Here is a 17,565-nt window from a genome sequence, read left to right on the forward strand (position 1 = left end):
TTCAGCAGTATAGAGTGTGAGCCCTAGGACTTTCAAGCACCAACCACTAAAACTACACAAGGTTGCTTGTGGAGAACTTCCCTAGCCGATCCCCCCACCCCCATCTCCCCAAGCCAAGGGCTAGGCACACTCATGTCAGACTTGTAAAGAAGCCAATAAAAATATTGGAAATGAGTCTATTGGTCTGTCAGCCCTGCAGGGGATAGAGGGTGGGTGGAAGGGCCTAGCCTTACCAGTGAGGCAGGGGGGAATTAAAAAATCTTCTCACAATGGGGAGCAGAGGTGGACACCCAGCCTCTTGGCATTATGCCATCAGCAGCTTAATTTCAAGGTCAACCATCCACTCCATCAATCTAACCTCTCTTCCAGCTCCCACCCTGGGCCTGCACAGGCAAGCTCAGAAAACTCTTGAGGGCTGGATGACCCCCATTCACCCTTCCATCCAGGGGTGGGGAAAAGGCTATTGTGAAGGCCCCAGGCAATGGAGGGAAAATGGAAATGAGGAGTGTGTTTGTGCATGAAGGATAGCTTAGCCACACACAGCCCAATGATTTCCATGATCTTTACCTGCTAATCAGGTGAAGAGATCGCAGGAAAAGCCATTCTAGTTAAACATTCAAGTTTCCTTAGGGCAACGCGATTGGTAAACCTTTCTGTTCTTCCCCCCCATTAAATTCACAGAGTTCTAGTACAAGAAGGATGATTCACTTTATTGTGAATCGGCCCTTGACCATCATTGCCAGTTTCAACAAAGAAAAGAGTTACTTTTCTTATCTTCCTCTCTTCTCCCAACAACAGCTTTAAATCTTAGACAGAAAGAAGTTATGAAGACATGAAAAAGCTGGAGGTGACTTAAACTGCACCTCCTTTCTATTTTAACAATGGCTCAATTTGGGAGGGAAAGGAGAAAGAAGGAATAGGTGTCTCTATCAAATTGGCTGGACACACAATTCCCAAAGCAGGGTGGAACTCCAAAACCAAATCACATCCCAAAGTCAGGCTGGCCCAAACACTCCTCATTCCCGTGGGAGTCTCCTTCTTGAAGGGGTGGGGAAGGAGAGAAGGTGGAAGCATCCCATTCTCATTTTGAAGAAGTTCCATCCAGAGTGGAGAGTCTGAGCACTCATTGGGTTTAGGGGGTACTGGTCCCAGCAGTTTTCACTCTAGCAGCTTTGGCCTTGTCTTCCAAGTCATCCAGGAAGCGCTCTTGGGACACTGAGTAGAATGTATAGCCATCTGGGAGTCGTGGCTCAGGAAAACCATGAGGAAATCAGAGCATGCCCCTCAATTTTCTTTCCCCAGCTTGTCCCAACTCCTCCTCCCAGTAGTCTTATGCTTTTTTTTTTTTTTTTTTTTTGCCTCCTTCAAGTGGTTCCCACACCATCCTGGAATTCAAACCACACCCCCACCCTGACCCTCAACATTCATACATGTTCGGTGTATTTGTTCTCTACCTGCAACCCTGATCCTAGCTCTTTTCTAGCTGTTCTCCTCTGTATATTAGTGGAAAAGAATAGCTTCTAACTCAGGAAAAGCTGGGCTCAAGCCTGGCAACAAACACACTGGCTTGTTAGCACAACAACAGTGTCTTGAGGTAGTACTGCATAATGGAGGGCAAGGCAGCCTCGGAGCCAGGGAGATATATGGGTTCAAGATTTGCTTGGCAAGTCACAGTCTCTGCACCGTAGAGCTCTAAGTGCTGACCTGCACTGGGAGTCTCCCCATCAGGGAATTCCCTAGACTCCAGCTGCTTTTTTTTCCCTCCTGAATTCAGTAGTATTTTATTTTTTCAATTACATGTAAAGATAGTTTTCAACATTCATTTTTTTTAAGATTTTGAGTTTCAATTTCTTTCTTCCTGCCTAAGACAGCAATTTGATGTTATACATGTATAATCATTTAAAACATTTCTATAGTAGTCATTTTGTGGAAAAACAAAAAATCTGAACAAAAGGGAAAAACCAGAAAAAGAAAAAAAGCAAACAAAAAAGGTTAAAAAATTACGTTTCAATTCACATTCTGTTTCCATAGTTGTTTCTCTGGATGCTGGTTAGACCCCAGCTTCTTATACAGTGGGTCATGATCCCATAAAGGGTCTCAACTGAATATGGGGATCAGTAAAATTATGATTTACTATCAATAAATATTTGATTTGTTCACCTATTTTATTATACCAATACACTCCATACAAACCAAAGGTGCCTGTAGCACCTGTTCTCCATGTATTCCTGGCGAGCAGAAAGCTCTATCTGGGGACTGAAGAATTCAAATTCATCTTCGGAATTTGTGTGCTATTAGGCAATCAAACCTGTTGGCAAACAGATTTGCCTCAGTCTCCTCATCTATAAAATGGGGGCAATACTTGATCAAATGAGGTATTTGGGGGAAAGTTTTTAGCACTGTGTCAAGACACAAGGAAGGCGCTATAAAAATGTTAAGTTACCGCTATTAACAAATTAGGTAATAATTGTTAATTATTATTAGGCAAGGCTAGGCTACTGTCTTGCACTGTGACCTTGGACAAATCATTGGCTCCCTCCGGAAGTTAAATGTGTCTGTTCGAATTCTAAGGCTCCCCCCGCTCCCTCTCTCTCCTTCCCCAGCCTCGGTTCTCTTTCTCCCCTCCCCTCCCCCAGCCTCCGTGACGGCGGATACAAATGGCCAACACGAGGGCCCCGATGCTCAGTCCGGTCAGGATGTTGCGACCTCGCCGCTGCGGAAGCGTTTTCTGCCACTGGGAGAGCTCCACCTGCCTCATAAAGTGCAGCTGGGCCGGGCTCAGTTTGTCTCGCGCCGGGTCAATGCGCTGCGCTACGGGGGCCTTTCCGACCTCTGATCCCGCAGCTCCGCCAGCACTGGTATCGGCCATCTCGCTCCTGGACCTATTCAAGAGCGGGTCAGAAACACGGCGCACGCCGGAAAGGACGGTAGCCCCTAGGTCGTCGTCGTCGCTGAGGATTCTGGTACTTGTAGTCTGGCTGACCTTTTCTTCGGAAGAATCCGAGATGAGGCGGAAGAGGGGCGGAGTGTGCTAGGCGCGCCCTCTGATTGGCTGAAGCTCCCGTGGAGCCCGCGAGCTCGGCAGTTGAGACCTAGAAAAGCCGTTGGGAGCACGAGGCCGTTCATAAGCTGCGAAGTTTCTGAGAGTCTGGGGGGGAGGGGGGAAGGGGGTCGTTGTCGTCTGGAGGGTCTGCAGGGCAGCTGACTATGGCTGGGGCCGCGGGGCCCAGAGCGTCGGCTTCCCTCTGCGACTTTAAGTTTGGCGCTGTGGACACGCAGACGATTGAAGACGCCCTGCTCCACCTAGCCCAAGAGAATGAGAGGGCGGTGCGGGAAGCCCGGGGGCAGGCGGGCAGCTTCAGGGAGACCCGGATCGTGGGTGTGGGCCCAGGACTGGGGGGAATGGGGTGTGTTGCGCACCCGAGGCACCAAAACACCCAACCTTGCCTCGAGGGCCTCAGCTCCTCCCCTTTTCCTTCTCTTACCCTCCTTTCCTCTCCCCCTCTTCTTCCGTTAGTCAGCAGAAAACCGAAGCCATTGCTCAGATCCTTAAGGTCCCAAAGCAAACTAGAAAACACAGTAGCGTTTTATTTTGGTTAAAATCTAGACATAATGTCTGAATTTTCATAGTCCACCAAGTCAAGATACATTTAACTGCATATGCCAAGCAATAGGGATACAGGAGATAATTGAATTAGTTTTCCACTGTCGGTAGCGATACCTGCGTGCTGCTGGTGGGATTTTGTGTGCTTGCCAGGATATTTTATGCAGGTGTGTTTATGTGCTAGAGGGTTGTGGGCTTGTCTTGGATTTACCACTGCACATTAGTCAAGAGAGATGGATTTCAGTGACGAGAGAGGTTTGGCTGCCGTACAGTTCTCTCTGCATGTATCTGACCATCTGCAGTCCCATGCTGATGGTCTTTTATGTATAACCCAGGGGTCCTGGAAAGCTCCTCTGTTGAGAACTGAGATTTTTCCTGGTTCCCACCCTATAATGGAATTGCAAGTTAAACAATTCCAACTGGGACTTTCCACTCAAAGGGAAATATTGGAGGCTGTTAGGACTAGTCTTTACCAATTTATTAGTGAAGTTTTCAAAATCTGTCTATTTAACAACCCTACAATGAAAAACACACAATAAAACTTGGTGGGAGAGGGGCAGGAAGGAGGGAGGCAAGGAATTCAGTCATCTTAGTTCCACTTAACAGACTAGAGGAATCATGCCCATTATAAAGGGGGTGGAGTTAAGCTATGCATGCATGGGAAATCTCTAGAGGAAAGTTGCTGAAAAAAAATTGTCATCAGCAAGATTAAAATTCAAGAAAGCGGTTTTGGTTTTATATTAAACTATAGGAATTGGGATTTCTTATCTATTCCAGAATTTCCCAGCAGTCAAGAATATGAGCAGGTAGAGGGTGGGAAGGGGGTAATGTGTATTGGTACCAAGCAAGAGTTCTTATCTGCTGAACCCTTGTCACCAAGGAGCTTGATCAGCTCTTGCTCTTGGCACACAAATCAGACTTCCCTTTTGTGCCTCTGATCAGTTTGTTGGCAGCAAAAGAAATTAGGCTCTGCCTTAGTTATTCTAGTCTCATCTTTCTCACCTTCTGACCCCCTAACTTGAGTCGCATCATGGTTTTTACACAACACTGATAGTTCAGGGTGGTTAGGATTGCATCTTGTGATTCAGGCTTTTCTTTTCTATTTTGGCAGAGTTCATTTTTCTTCTGTCTGAACAATGGTGCCTGGAAAAATCCGTGAGCTACCAGGCAGTAGAAATCCTAGAAAGGTAAAGTCCTGGGCATGAGGGCTTTGCAACTAGGTAGCTCTGATTAACTAATGTGCTCACCACTGTTGAAATGGTACCTTGGCATTGCTCCTGAGTTCCTTTACTTTAGTGTTAACCAAGTCTTAAATTGATATTGGTGAGACTAAGATGCAGCAATCTAAGGAACAAATGCTCCCTCTGGAATGTGTGGAAGACTAGATTGTTTACTCCTGTCCTCCCTCCCACTCCTGTAGGTTCATGGTTAAGCAAGCAGAAAGCATCTGCAACCAAGCAGCACCTGTGGTGAGAGGGAATGAGAAAGCAGAGCCCTGGAGCTGGAGGGCCCAGAAAGAACAGCTCTGTAATACATTTGTACTTCGACTTGTGTCATGTGTTCAGCTGGCAAGCAAACTTTCCTTCCACTACAAAGTAAGGAATTGGTCTTATTCTTTCCACCTTCACAGCACTGTGCTCAAAAGCTGACCTGTGGGCAACTAGATAGGAATAAATTAAAGTTTTCTACCAGGCAGCTCTGAGACACCCACCCCTAGCCTCGGTGATTCTATTCATATGGAAACTCCAGAGTACAATTACACCTCCTAAGCACCTCTACTAAACACAGCTGTTATAACTGGCAATCTTGTTCTTAAGAGTATAATAGCTGGATTAATGCCATCATATAAGTATACAGACAGGTCACCTTTCCTCCCTTTTGGACTCAAGGACAGTTTGCATAAGGTGCCTGAATAGTCAACATACTTAAATTATCATTAAAGGTAAGATTTATAAAAAGGAAAGTAGCTCTGGGCATTAGATTTGGAATTGGAAAGAGTTCAGATTCTATCTCAATTGCTCTCTGAACTCTAAACTGATTTCCTCATCTCAAATTTTTCTAGCTCCAAATCTATGATCTTATGCTGGTATTACTCTCCCCACCCCCAGTGTTTGTAACAAACCCCCAACTTATTAGAAAATCCTTTTTCTGTCCCCTCTCCCTCTTTTCTTTATTCAGATAGTCAGCAATGTTACAGTCCTTAATTTCCTCCAGGCTCTGGGGTACCTTTATACTAAAGAAGAACTACTGGAGTCAGAACTTGCCATTCTGAAGTCTTTAAACTTCCAAATCAATCTACCTACTCCTTTGGCGTATGTGGAGATGCTCCTAGAAGTTTTAGGTATATCATTCAAGAGATATCTTGGTGAAAATTAGACAAGCACAGTAGCCATGAAAGGCCAAATATAACTTGAAACTTCTCTACTAGAAGCATTTGTGCCTTCCAGGGCTCTCGATTGACTGAACAAAGGAGAAAAGCAACATCTTGAGTGCTATGCTTAGTAGTTTGGCAGCCAGGAAGGGGAGGGGGCAGTAATTGGCTTGGTGGGTTTTGGCTTTTTTTCTTGGAGTGCAATTCTGGAAGGACATTAGTCCTTATAGCTAACTTCTACTTAGAACCACTAAAAAACCCCAATTTTACCTTTGACAAATATCCAATCCACTGAAACAAGTCTACAGAAGAACTTAGTTACTAGGAAGAGTGGTAGCCTAATAACTTAAAACGTACTACCCTGATTTGTTAGGGATATGACCACATCCCTGGTAAACTATTTCCTTTGATGGAGGGACAAATGTAGAGACTTAACACTCTCCATACCCCATGCAGGGTATAATGGCTGTTTGGTCTCAGCCAAACAGCTGCATGGAACCTGCCTGACATTGCTTGACTTGGTCTATCTCCTGCATGAGCCTATCTATGAAAGTCTGCTGAGGGCAACAATTGAGAACTCTACTCCTATGGAGCAGGGGTAAGGTACTTCTTAAGGATTTACAAATAATGTGAGCAGTGTTCTGACAAGGACTTGAGTGGGTGAGACTCGGTAAAGCCAACTAATTTGTCCCCTCACTTTGGTATATAGTCATAATGAATTTGTTCACATAAACTTGTAATTTATGATCTTAAAATGTTTTGATGTAGCAAGTTTAACCCAATCAAAACCCAAAAGACTTTGAAGATTTTAAAATATTTAAATGAACTTGTCATTAACTAACTCGTGATCACATGTTGGGGTGCTTGGGCTGTTTTCAGAAAGAGAAAACATACAAAACAAACCAGTCATAAGGTTGCAGGTTTGACATAAGTGCCTGATTACTGTAAAGGCAGATGAGAGAAGCCCCACAAATGTGTGGTTGTAACAGACGGGAACACAAAAGGCCAGTAAATCAAATAACACATGAAGTTCATGTTTCATCCTGGTTGGGAGGAAGCTACCTCCGAGATAACCAGCTAGCTGGTTCCATCATTTCTTTCCATGAGAGTAATCTTATCAAATAATATAAATAAATTTCCACAACCAAATAACTTGGGCAACTCTCACCTTAGTTATAAAACTGAACTGTGATTTTAATTTTTCAGGGGAAAATTTTTATCAGTGAAAGAAGACTTCATGCTTTTGGCAGTTGGGATCATTGCAGCCAGTGCTTTCATCCAAAACCAGGAGTGGTGGGTCCAGGTATGCATTACTATGTGACATCATTATCAAATTCAACTAATAAAAAGCATTCCACAGTCAATTAAAGGGAAAGGCAGATTTAACTTCACCAGAAATAAGTGCCAAAGCCTAGCACAAGACAGATCAGTGTGCCAAGACAAATGGGCAGTAGAGAACTACATTTGGGGTTAGGTTGCTGATTAAAGCATTTTTAACTTTTTAACAAAGCAAAGTTGAAAATGCTTTGAAAAGGTACGTACTCTGGTCAAATATCTTGAGTATTCTTCTAAAAATGGGGGAAATTTATACCCTGGATGAGGCATGGAGTGAGTTAAGTCTCTACATTTGTCCCTCCCATCAAAAGAAATACTTTATCAGGGATATGATCATTTCCCTATCAGGAGTTATTAGTTATTAGGCTACCACTCTTCCTAGTAATTAATGTTCCTCAGACTAATATCTTTAAAAGTCAATCATATACCAAGTTTGAAGTGCTAAGTGTTAAGAACTATCTCAATTTTTAGCTCTGATAAATATAATTTGGATCCAACCTTCCAAAAAAAAAAAAAAAAAAAAATCAGAGGAACAGAAAGATTTAATTAGCATTTGATTCTAGAGGCTGTCCAGAAAAATTTACACTTGTATAATCTGTCAAGATGATTCAGAAAAACTTGCTGCTTCTATGTCTCTCTTTCTCTGAGGTTGTGGAGTACTTACACAGTATCACTGGCATTGCTACTGAAAGTATTGCTGAGTTTTCATATGCAATCCTGACTCACTCTGTAGGAGCCAGCACCCCAGTTCGACAGCAACCTGACCTGCACCATCTGGCAGTCAGACCACTGAGAGCTGCTGCCACCTGCAACATGTGAGCCTGACTGTGAGTTTCTAGAATATCATCAGACTCTCGGGTCATGACCACTTTTACCCCCAAATCTATTTAAGGTCAAAACCTAGTCAAGACTCTAGGCCATGACTTTTTCCATCCCCAATTTATTTAATCTAATAATCTAGTACAGAAAAAAAGCTCAGAAATATCTTAGGTCTTGCAAGTTTGATTTTATGTTACCATTTTTTGTTTGCTAATCTAAAGAGAAAAAGGGTTAATGTGGATATATTTTAACTTGGTAAAAATAAATGGGGAAGGAGGGAGAAGAAGAATGCTAGGATGAAATGTTTTCTCTTCAGATGTGATTTCTTGGTAAAAATAAAATGAATCCAAAACAAAGAATATGACTAGGAAGAAAAAAAGACTCCAAACTCAGGTGACCTTGACTTACAGGCCATTAACATGTTTTTGTCCCAAATATCTCAGTCCAAGTACATTCTCATTTGAGGATGGGACCTTTGCCCACTCCTTTGAAATAAGCAAACACACACACTAGCTCCCCAGAATTAGCTATTTTCAGTCTACTTTAAATGACTAAAAATACAAAATTTTTGACATGTCCCAACCTTTTTTTACATAGCTACATGTGTTTGGTTTTTTTCTAGAATACCAAGTATTTTATTTATAGGATAGTTTTTTTTTAAACAATCAGTGCACCTCAGCACAGTAATAGACTGCAGCAAATCTTTTATTAAGAATTATATATCTTCATAATGCCCCAAACATTATTAAAGTCTGTTCCATGTCTCTCTCTCTTCTGCCTTGTGTGTGTTGGCACACAGCAGATAGGCAATAAGCACTAAACTTTGAGAAAGAATTAAGTTTCAAGCTTCCAATCACATCATGTGGCCTCTGGGCCACATGTGACATTTTCCCATGTTACTTAACATTACATACAATTCATTCCTCTTAATATTCATATTTAAAAAACTATGCTGAATATGACTATAAGGGAAAGAGAATCCGTTGATAATCACTCAACTTAGGCTTTTTATGAAAGCAATCTTTTTTTGTTTTGAAGGACATTAGAAAGTTGTGAAATGGACTAGTGGAGAGTTATTTATACACATTGTTACTGCTCTGTACACTACTGCAATAGAATGTTATTCTTTTAAAATAAAGTGGCTTTGTGGATTTTCCTTTTTGGTACTGTAAACATGTTGTACTGTTTAATATTGAATGAATTTATAACATTTCTGCCAATAAAACATTCCAAAGCCATTAAGGCAGAAGACTCCCTCACTCTCATGGAGGAAAAAAATGAAAAAGTCATTTGTTATAAAATTGTGAAGAGACCCAAGCAAGACCCCACTTCAGATTTGTCAACATAAACTTGAGTGCCTTTGTCCACTGCTCCTCAGAGTTGAACTGGGTTTTGATGGAATAGGAGCCGCCACTGCCTCCTGTGTCTTCAATCTTACCTTTCTCCACATCCATCCTACAGAGGAGACACATCAGAGCTCATTAGTAATTGAGAATCAAGTCAGCTCAGGCAAACGGGCAGGGCCATGGTCATGGGACCATTCACGTCATTTTCTCCATTAAAGCACCCTTGTCAGGGAAGGGTGGTGTACTTTGGATTTGCTTCGAAAGCCAAATATCATGCTGGCTGTCACAAGAGCCCCATTGTCACAGCTGAATGCAGAGAGCATAGAAGCAAATGAAAGGATGGGAGCAGAGAGTGGGTGGTTGTGGGAGATGAGGGTTAGAGTATCCTTCACTAACCTCTAGAGCATCCCTATATCTGTGGAAAAGAAAGGTGAGAGGAAAGGAAATGCTTTGTTTTCATGGCCAGGAAAGAGAACTCTGCTCCACTGATGGAGAAATCTCCTGCCTGTTAACTAAGGGTGGTGCCAACATCTGATCAGAATGCTTATTTCCAGGAGCTTCTGGAAAAACCCTCTTGAAACTAAAGAAGACAGAGCTCCTTGCCAAGATAATCCCCAAACTCATTTAGTAACATCCTCCCTCCCTCCCTCCTCCCCCCTCTCTCTCCAGGGACTGGGGATCGCATCCTGCTCCATTCATAAGATCAAGGGACCTGAGCAAAAGATTCAGAGAGAGCAATACTCAAAAGTCCCTAACAATCAAAGCCAAGAGACCTAGCACTTTTTTCCAGCTCTTTCAGCCCTTTCAAGTCCTTGACACTATTCTGACTTCCTGGACTGTGAATTCTTTCCAAGTTGGCTCGGTCTGGTGTCACTGTACACTAACCTGTAAGGTAGGCAGAAGCGTGTCTCGCCTTTCTCCACCTCTTCTTTGAACTGCTGCACACAATCTAGGAAAGCTACCATTGCATGATCAAACTTGTTGTCCCAGAAAAACCGCAAACCTCCAGAACAGTATAATGGCAGTTCCTGCTCAAGAGGAGAGATTTATTAATTAGTACATGTGACTCCAAAACATACAGAATGGTTTCAGTCCTGCTGATTTTTCAATCCATGCTCTTATCTGAATTCCACTGAAAACAGGCAAGTCCTGGTGGCTTTCTTCCTGACGTAGAGCAGCTATGTTACTTTGGGCACTGACTAACTTCTTTGGGTCTGGTCTTTTCGTGCAGAAAATAAGAAAAATCTCCCTCATAGCTATTCCTTTCCCATGCCAATTTATACAACCTTCTCTAGCCCTCCCAAATAGATAAAACCTTAGGGACCTCTCATTCAGAATTTTCTAGCTGATTTTGAAAAACATTTAGTTTTAACTGCATCTTTAGATATTCACATTTTAGAGACCACCTGAGGCTGGCACAGAAGCTGAAGTGCAATATTAGAACGATATTCAGCTGTCTCGTTAGAAAATACCAGGATTATTCTATAATGCAGTTGAACTAGAGATACCCCAGAGCACCTTGGATTTGTCTGTAAGAGACTCCAGATATGAGTGATTTCCATAAGGAACAAGGCGATACCTAAAAAAAGAAAAAAAAAAAATTTTAAAGAAAGTGGATAACAGGGCTGCTTAAGAGGATACTCTTTTCTAATAAAAATGAAGCCATGTAGTTTATCAATTAATTATCCATGGATTCAAGAGCTTCTTCTCTCCTATAGATAAAACGCTATACAGAGTGAAAATGTCCAGGAAAGAGATGTAATCCTCACCCAGAAAACATCTATCAAATAGAGTGGGGTATTACTGAAAATGTGCTGCTAATCTATGGAGACAAAACAAAAAAGTTGATTATCCTACCTCTGAAATCTCAGGCCCATTTTGTTGGCTAGGGCATGGAGCAGCAACACTGTCTGTCCCCATGCAGCATTGATCTCATTCCACTCCACAGGGACACTAGGGAGCCGCCCAAGCCTAAAGTTATTAATTGTGCCAAACTGTCCACTATGCCTGTGGAAGAAAATAGGAAAAAAGAGAAAAATTTGTGACTCCAGGGGATCTTTGCCATAACCATGGGGAAATATTGATGTGGGAGCAGGGGGGCAAGAATCAGTACTCTGTGACAGGACTTAGGTGCCTAGAAGACTTTGCCTAATTATTCTTTTCCCCTTCAATGTTGGATAATTTTATGCCCTAGAATTAGGTGAATTCATACCCACCCCATTAGCACCGAATTAAAACAAAATATGATGCAACACTTAGTTCCTGTTTTGTTGGGGAGAGTGTCTTTGGAGCTCTGTAGCTAAAATCCAGATGTGTCTTGTTCCCCACCCTCTCTTCCCATACCACAGTCCATATTACCAGATGTGGAATGTTGCATTAAAAACATTTGTTTTCTTCAGTTTGTCCAGTTGAATCTGAGCATAACGCATCTGGTTGTCCACACTCTTTAGCTCATCATCTAGCTCCAACTGTTGTCGTTTAAATTCACTATATTCCCTCTGGTATCTGTTGAATAAGGCAAACAAGCTGGTGTCACTTGTGGATAAAGCTCTAAATTTTATCATTCCAATCAATCAATGAATTATTTTGGCTTTGAAGCTGTTAGGGCCTTATGAATTTGGTTTAGGGTCACCAAGTAGGACACAACATTGAGTGTCATTCCTCTTTCCCAGTGAGAGGAGGAAAAGAATGTAAAGTTCCATCTGTTTGGGGCTGGGCATGCCCTTCAAAAAAGGACAAAACACAAATCTTTTCAAAAGGGCAATTATGGGAGACTTGACTCCCTAAGACCATATTGGACATATACACTATCCTGGGTTGGCTCATTTGACCTGTCCTGAGTATTTACACTAGTATAAATTTGTTACTTTATAAAATCCCTGGCTCAATTTCTACCGGCTGAAACAGTTAAACACCCAATGTGTACTTTCCTTCATGGAACATAAATTATTCTTTGTTTTAATATTCCCAAAGCCTAGCCACAGTTAATGGTAAAACTTAAAATGGCTTACTTTACACATCTTCCTAACTATAAGTGCCAAAAAAGGTTAACTTTCCCCCATCAGATGGAAAACTCTTCTAGCTTCATATAACAGGTACCTAATAAGAATGGGTTTTTCCTTCACTATTATGTAATTATAAAATTCTAAGTCAGGAAAGGACTTTTAGAGATCTTAGCAATTACTGAGTAATAGTGAAATCATTGGATTTGAAATCATATGTGGCTGTGAGATGACGACTAGCAAAATCATTACAGGTAAACCATTTTATTCCCTAAGCCTCAGTTTCCTCATTTCTAAAATGATATCTGCATATTCTAGGATTGTTATGAGGACTAAATGAGAATGTATATAATTTATTTTAAAACAAGTAAATACCATTATTTTACAGGTGAAACTGAGGCTCAGTGAGTTTATAAATATTCAGTGATTCCTTACTGCCTCTTAAGATAAAATGCAAACTTTCTTCCATTCCTGGTATTCAAAGCCCTTCATAATCTGGCTCCAACCAATGTAACCAGACTTATGTTAGTCCCTTTTTTGTTCTCTGATCCAGCCAAACTAATCCATTAGTTATTTCTTGAACTTCTATCTCCTGATTTTCTTCCTATGCATAGGCTAAACCCCATCTTTTACCATCTTCCTTTGAGGCTTGGCTCAAGATCCAACCTCCAAATGATTTTTTATGACATATTTGTGACCTTAGCAAAAACTGAACTTTAAAACAGGGCCTGTTTGGGTTTTGTCTTTGTACTCCCAGTGCCATAGAAGGCACAGTAGAGAAAATGCTTGGCTTGAAGTTGGGCAGACAAGGATTCAAATTTCGATTGTGACTCCTAGACAGTCATTTAATCTGTGCCTAAGAACTCTCCAAGGTACATTCAAGCTTTATTTGTTCTCCTCAGTCTTGAAGGAAGGGGGTATGCACTGAGATAGGAATTACTTACTGAGCTTCCTCCTGATCTAGTCGCTCAGTCTCTGCCTGGACTTTCTCAAGATTTTCTGCCACAATTTTTCGGTTTTTTTCTACATCTTCCAGTTCTTGGATCAGCCTCTCTTCCTCAAGTGCCAACTCCTTCAACTCCAACTTTAACTTCTCCTCATCATCTTCATTCATTTGCTCCAAGATCTCCAAACATCGCCTGTTGAAGACACCATATTTAATCTGAGGGAATCTGCCATTTATACTACAGTATTTCAGCTAGACTCAAGGAAAACCTGTAAGAAATTAATCTGGGATTCCTTCATCCAAGCCGCACTTTGGACCAGCAGAAAGCACCCAGTTGTTTGGCTCTGATTCAGAATCTCATTTATCAGATTCTGACAAGAACTCACTTGTAGTTCTGACATTCGTTTTCTGTAATGTTGAGCTGGGTATCCAGCTGATCCAACAAGGTATCTGTACATTCCTCACATAAAGGGTGATCCACATCTGTCTGGCCTGACATGATATCAAAAAGGTCTCCAGTGACCTGAGGAATAAGAAGAAATGAGTGAGCTATGAAGTTCATTGTGAGGAGTCAGTGAGAGTCATCCTCACACTGACTGATCACATACTCCTCCACCAGTTCAAACCATACCCCCTTGATGGGCAGACTTGCCTTTAGTCTTCGGCTGAGGTTCTCCATGGTACCTCCATCGGATGCCTCCCCAATCAGAGTGAAGCTGTTGGCACTTTCTGTGGACATCATCCTATAGACAGTCCCCCACCCACCAGCCACATGAGGGAGCAGAGAGGTTCTCCCTCCACCTCCTAACGTGCCAGAGGCAAGACTCTTAGGTAGCAAAGCCATAAAAACTCTTTTGAGAGCCAAATCTATTCCCCCAACTCTGGGTTTCTTTAAAGTCATTCTGATCTCTTCTCTTGGTAATATATAAGCTAGTATTATTGAATTGAGAGAACAACCCATGTCATCAACCTGAGGCTTATGCCACAGAAATTTCAGTAGGTAGAGTAGCCAAGAAAGAGTACTTCCTATATATACCCCCTATAAAAAAATCCAATTTAATAAATACCAATTAAAGGATAGTCATTTTCAGATTTCTTTTTCTGTTCCCTCCACTCCAGTGAATTAGATTAATTTTTCCCAGTTAAGTACTACTTAATTTGCCCTCTCCACCCTAATAGTTGCCAGAGGGAAATTTTGGATTCACTCCACAACTGTAAAGAACTATGGGAGAAGGGAGACAGGAGACCTTGATTGTTGGAGGGATTATGTGGTTGTTCACTGGCATCTGATCCTAAGACCTTACACAGAGAAAGCCACCCTAATTCTATGTGCCTCTAGTATGGAATAGGGACTAAGGCATAATAAGTACCTGGCTGGAGGGATGTATCTTCGGGAGACACCATCCTGACGAGTTTCAGCAAATGGCTCCTGAAAATAAGAGAGGACAATATTATCTTGCTACCTTGACTATGGTACCAGTTAGTGTCCCAAACAATAGCCCTGCTCCCCTGAGTATAACTGCTTGTCCTAGACAAGTATTTTCAATAAAGCTCTAGTTACTATGTTAATCTTTATTCTTCTCCTCTGGCCAAATCCTTCACAACCTCAGAAAGACTAATTACCACTGTGCTAGTACCCTTTTCTCGATCTCCTCCAATTCTGGAACCAAGAACCATATGTCAACACAAGTTATTTTTCCTAAATTGGGTGATCAGCTCCCAAATAGGTCAAGCTTCTCATTCTAGTAACACTACAAACCACCAAAGTGTTTCTTTATCCCAACTACTCTTCTAAATGTAAAGTCAGCTCCATTAGAATGTGAATTCCTAGAGGGCAGGGATTGGTTTTGCTTTAGTAATTAAATCATCAGCATTAACAGAACTAAAGCTGGTATATGGAAATACAGGCAACCACTGATTAACAGCACTAACAGATCAGAGAATTTTAAAAATCCTATTTGGCTTTAAATATCCTTATTTGAAAGGTGAAATGTTTGTTTCCCCCCCAAGGGAAGGAGCAAATTTACCTAATTATAGGTCAGATCTAGATATATTTCCATAACACATGTTTATATAAGTTGTAATATAGTAAAAAGCTGGTTTTCAAAACAAGACCTGACTTTTAAATTTTGTCACTGAAATACATTGGCTGCATGAACCCAAGGAAGCCACTTAACCTACTGACTTGTAGAGAAGGTGGCCCAGCCTCCCCCTCTCCCCTCAACCTCTAGTCCTCATGTGGCAGTTTCCTATACCAATGAAACCATAGTTACTGAAAAGTTTGCCTAGAATTGGGCTGGCAGTGGGACAGCTAGTCAGTGTAGTGGCTGGAGCGCCAGTCCTGAAGTCAGGAGGACCTGAGTTCCAATGTGGCCTCAGACACTTAACACTTTCTAGCTGTGTGACCCTGGGCAAGTCACTTAACTCCATCTGCCTCAGCCAAAAAAAAAAAAAAAAAAAAAAAAGCTGGCAAGATCAAGCCAGCCTAGGATTAACAATAATATAGTAAGCCATAAAATAAATAATTCGTGTGTTTATGACAAAAACATATTCATACATTACTGCTTTTTATATTAAAAGCTAATACTAACAGTGCCATTCACCATTTATGTTAGAAATCAGTGATCAAGTAACAATCTTCTCCAAAGTGTTATTGTTGCTTCAATGAGCTCCCCACCATAGGCTAATACTTGTGGACCCTCAAATTGTCTTCTACTTCTCTGTAACTATAGAGATAAAGATGCATTTGTTTCACAGACACCTGAAGTAGAATATTTCTCACCTATAAATAAAGCCTGGGTAAGTTCAAGGGAACACTATAGTAGAGCAGAAGCTCTGAATATTTTTCTTAGGCTGGATTCTATCTTTGAGAAGTACAAATTGTATTCTATTACCTCTCCTGAGTTAGCTTCTTCCTCCTGGGTCTCTCCAGGTTTTGTCTGAGCTGTGCTGAGTAGTGGAGCTAGAGGAAGAAGAAATTGCTCCAATCAGTGAAAGTTTCCTACTCCAGCTGTGAAGTTAGCCTTGTGCCCCTCCCCCTCTTTTAGAGAATTTGCCGTTTACATTAGTTGGAATTGTTTTCTTTCACTTTACACATCTTTACATACAAAACAAGCATCAATTTTAGGTCATTTTCATTTTTTTTTCTCATTACTTTCACTCCACTCCTCTCCTATTTTTACCCAATCACACCTCCACTTTATATTCAACACGAATGAAAATGAAGTGGAAAAACTCAATAGAATTCCAGAACTTACACAGCATTAAAACTGCAAGGAGCCTTAGCCATCTCAACCTCTTTTACTCAAAACGAAAAAAATAATCCTTAGGCAAAGCCCTGCGGCTTGCAATCAGTCACTGGTCCACTTCTAAGGGCAATGGCCCTCCCCCAACCCTTAGAACGGAGCAGACCTGTGAGCTCCCGGATGGTGACTTGGTCTAGGATCTTGAAGGACGTGTCCAGTTTCAGGGGCTGGCTGCAGCGCTGGCACACGAAGCTCACCTGCATGGTGCTGCTCGATGACTTCGACCCCTCCATCCCTGAGGGGACCCGGCTGTAGATCAGCGTGGGGTAGGGGTTCCCGGGGGCGCTTCTCTGGCCTAGGATTCTCACTCCAGCCCTCTACCCCAGGATTCCAAGGAGTTTCCAGTCCCAGGGCCCGGGAGCCCACTCTTGGCCGAGGTGCAGAAACACGAACTAGGCGACGGCGGGGTCGAGGCCGGTCTCGCCCCAGGGTCAGGGCCCCAGACTAGGACCACCGCCGCCGCCTCCTCACCTCTGCGTTCCAGAATCTGCTGACCAGGCCAGGACGAGTAGGGCCTACCGCGGCGGCACCTTCACACCTCCAGCGCTCTCCAAGATTCCGGTCTCCCCGACCCCCATCGCCCACAGCCCAGATATCTCGGCCCTCTCTTACTTCCCGGTTCACTGGGCGGGACTTCCGCCCTTCAAAGGATGTGACGGAGGACTCGAAGACCAATCTCAGGCTTCGGCTCTTCGTTAACAGAGAGAGGAGCGCGACAGCGGCCTCCACAGCTAGATTTAAGAACTGCAGTTAAGTCCATAGACCAGCCCAAGAGTTGCGGGAAAGCACAAGAGCCGGAGGGTAGGAAAATGGAGCAATTGAAAATTCCTGAATTCT

At 42.4% G+C, this 17,565-nt stretch overlaps 3 protein-coding genes across 9 annotated transcripts; 1 reads left to right on the forward strand and 2 right to left on the reverse strand.

Moving 5' to 3' along the window:
* Window positions 1-683: 683 nt before the first annotated feature.
* Window positions 684-3,562, reverse strand: COA3 (cytochrome c oxidase assembly factor 3). The gene is made up of 3 exons (XM_074261655.1): window positions 3,486-3,562; window positions 2,656-3,092; window positions 684-1,236 (listed from the first exon to the last, which is right to left on the reverse strand). Exons 2-3 carry the CDS (start codon window positions 2,867-2,869, stop codon window positions 1,133-1,135), a joined length of 318 nt encoding a protein of 105 aa, XP_074117756.1. The 5' UTR covers window positions 2,870-3,092; window positions 3,486-3,562; the 3' UTR covers window positions 684-1,132.
* CNTD1 (cyclin N-terminal domain containing 1) lies at window positions 3,125-9,302 on the forward strand. 5 transcript variants are annotated; one of them, XM_074261649.1, is made up of 7 exons: window positions 3,125-3,379; window positions 4,716-4,791; window positions 5,025-5,199; window positions 5,783-5,945; window positions 6,432-6,573; window positions 7,182-7,278; window positions 7,959-9,302. In XM_074261649.1, the coding sequence occupies exons 1-7, from the start codon at window positions 3,208-3,210 to the stop codon at window positions 8,127-8,129; spliced, it is 996 nt and encodes a 331-aa protein (XP_074117750.1). In that variant the 5' UTR covers window positions 3,125-3,207; the 3' UTR covers window positions 8,130-9,302. The 5 variants fall into 5 exon arrangements, with proteins under 5 accessions (XP_074117750.1, XP_074117754.1, XP_074117751.1 ...); XM_074261653.1 differs by having other exon boundaries at window positions 3,125-3,327; XM_074261650.1 differs by having other exon boundaries at window positions 3,128-3,379; window positions 5,819-5,945.
* BECN1 (beclin 1) lies at window positions 8,817-17,378 on the reverse strand. Of its 3 annotated transcripts, XM_074261646.1 has the most exons (12): window positions 17,200-17,378; window positions 16,835-16,963; window positions 16,318-16,385; window positions 14,794-14,852; window positions 14,076-14,166; window positions 13,810-13,946; window positions 13,422-13,616; window positions 11,834-11,980; window positions 11,333-11,482; window positions 10,994-11,054; window positions 10,361-10,503; window positions 8,817-9,584 (listed from the first exon to the last, which is right to left on the reverse strand). In XM_074261646.1, exons 2-12 carry the CDS (start codon window positions 16,959-16,961, stop codon window positions 9,416-9,418), a joined length of 1,347 nt encoding a protein of 448 aa, XP_074117747.1. In that variant the 5' UTR covers window positions 16,962-16,963; window positions 17,200-17,378; the 3' UTR covers window positions 8,817-9,415. The 3 variants fall into 3 exon arrangements, with proteins under 3 accessions (XP_074117747.1, XP_074117749.1, XP_074117748.1); XM_074261648.1 differs by lacking the exon at window positions 16,835-16,963 and having other exon boundaries at window positions 17,200-17,374; XM_074261647.1 differs by lacking the exon at window positions 17,200-17,378 and having other exon boundaries at window positions 16,835-17,100.
* Between the last annotated feature and the right edge of the window lie 187 nt (window positions 17,379-17,565).

Source organism: Sminthopsis crassicaudata, chromosome 4 (assembly GCF_048593235.1).
Source record: "Sminthopsis crassicaudata isolate SCR6 chromosome 4, ASM4859323v1, whole genome shotgun sequence".
Lineage (NCBI taxonomy): Eukaryota > Metazoa > Chordata > Mammalia > Dasyuromorphia > Dasyuridae > Sminthopsis > Sminthopsis crassicaudata.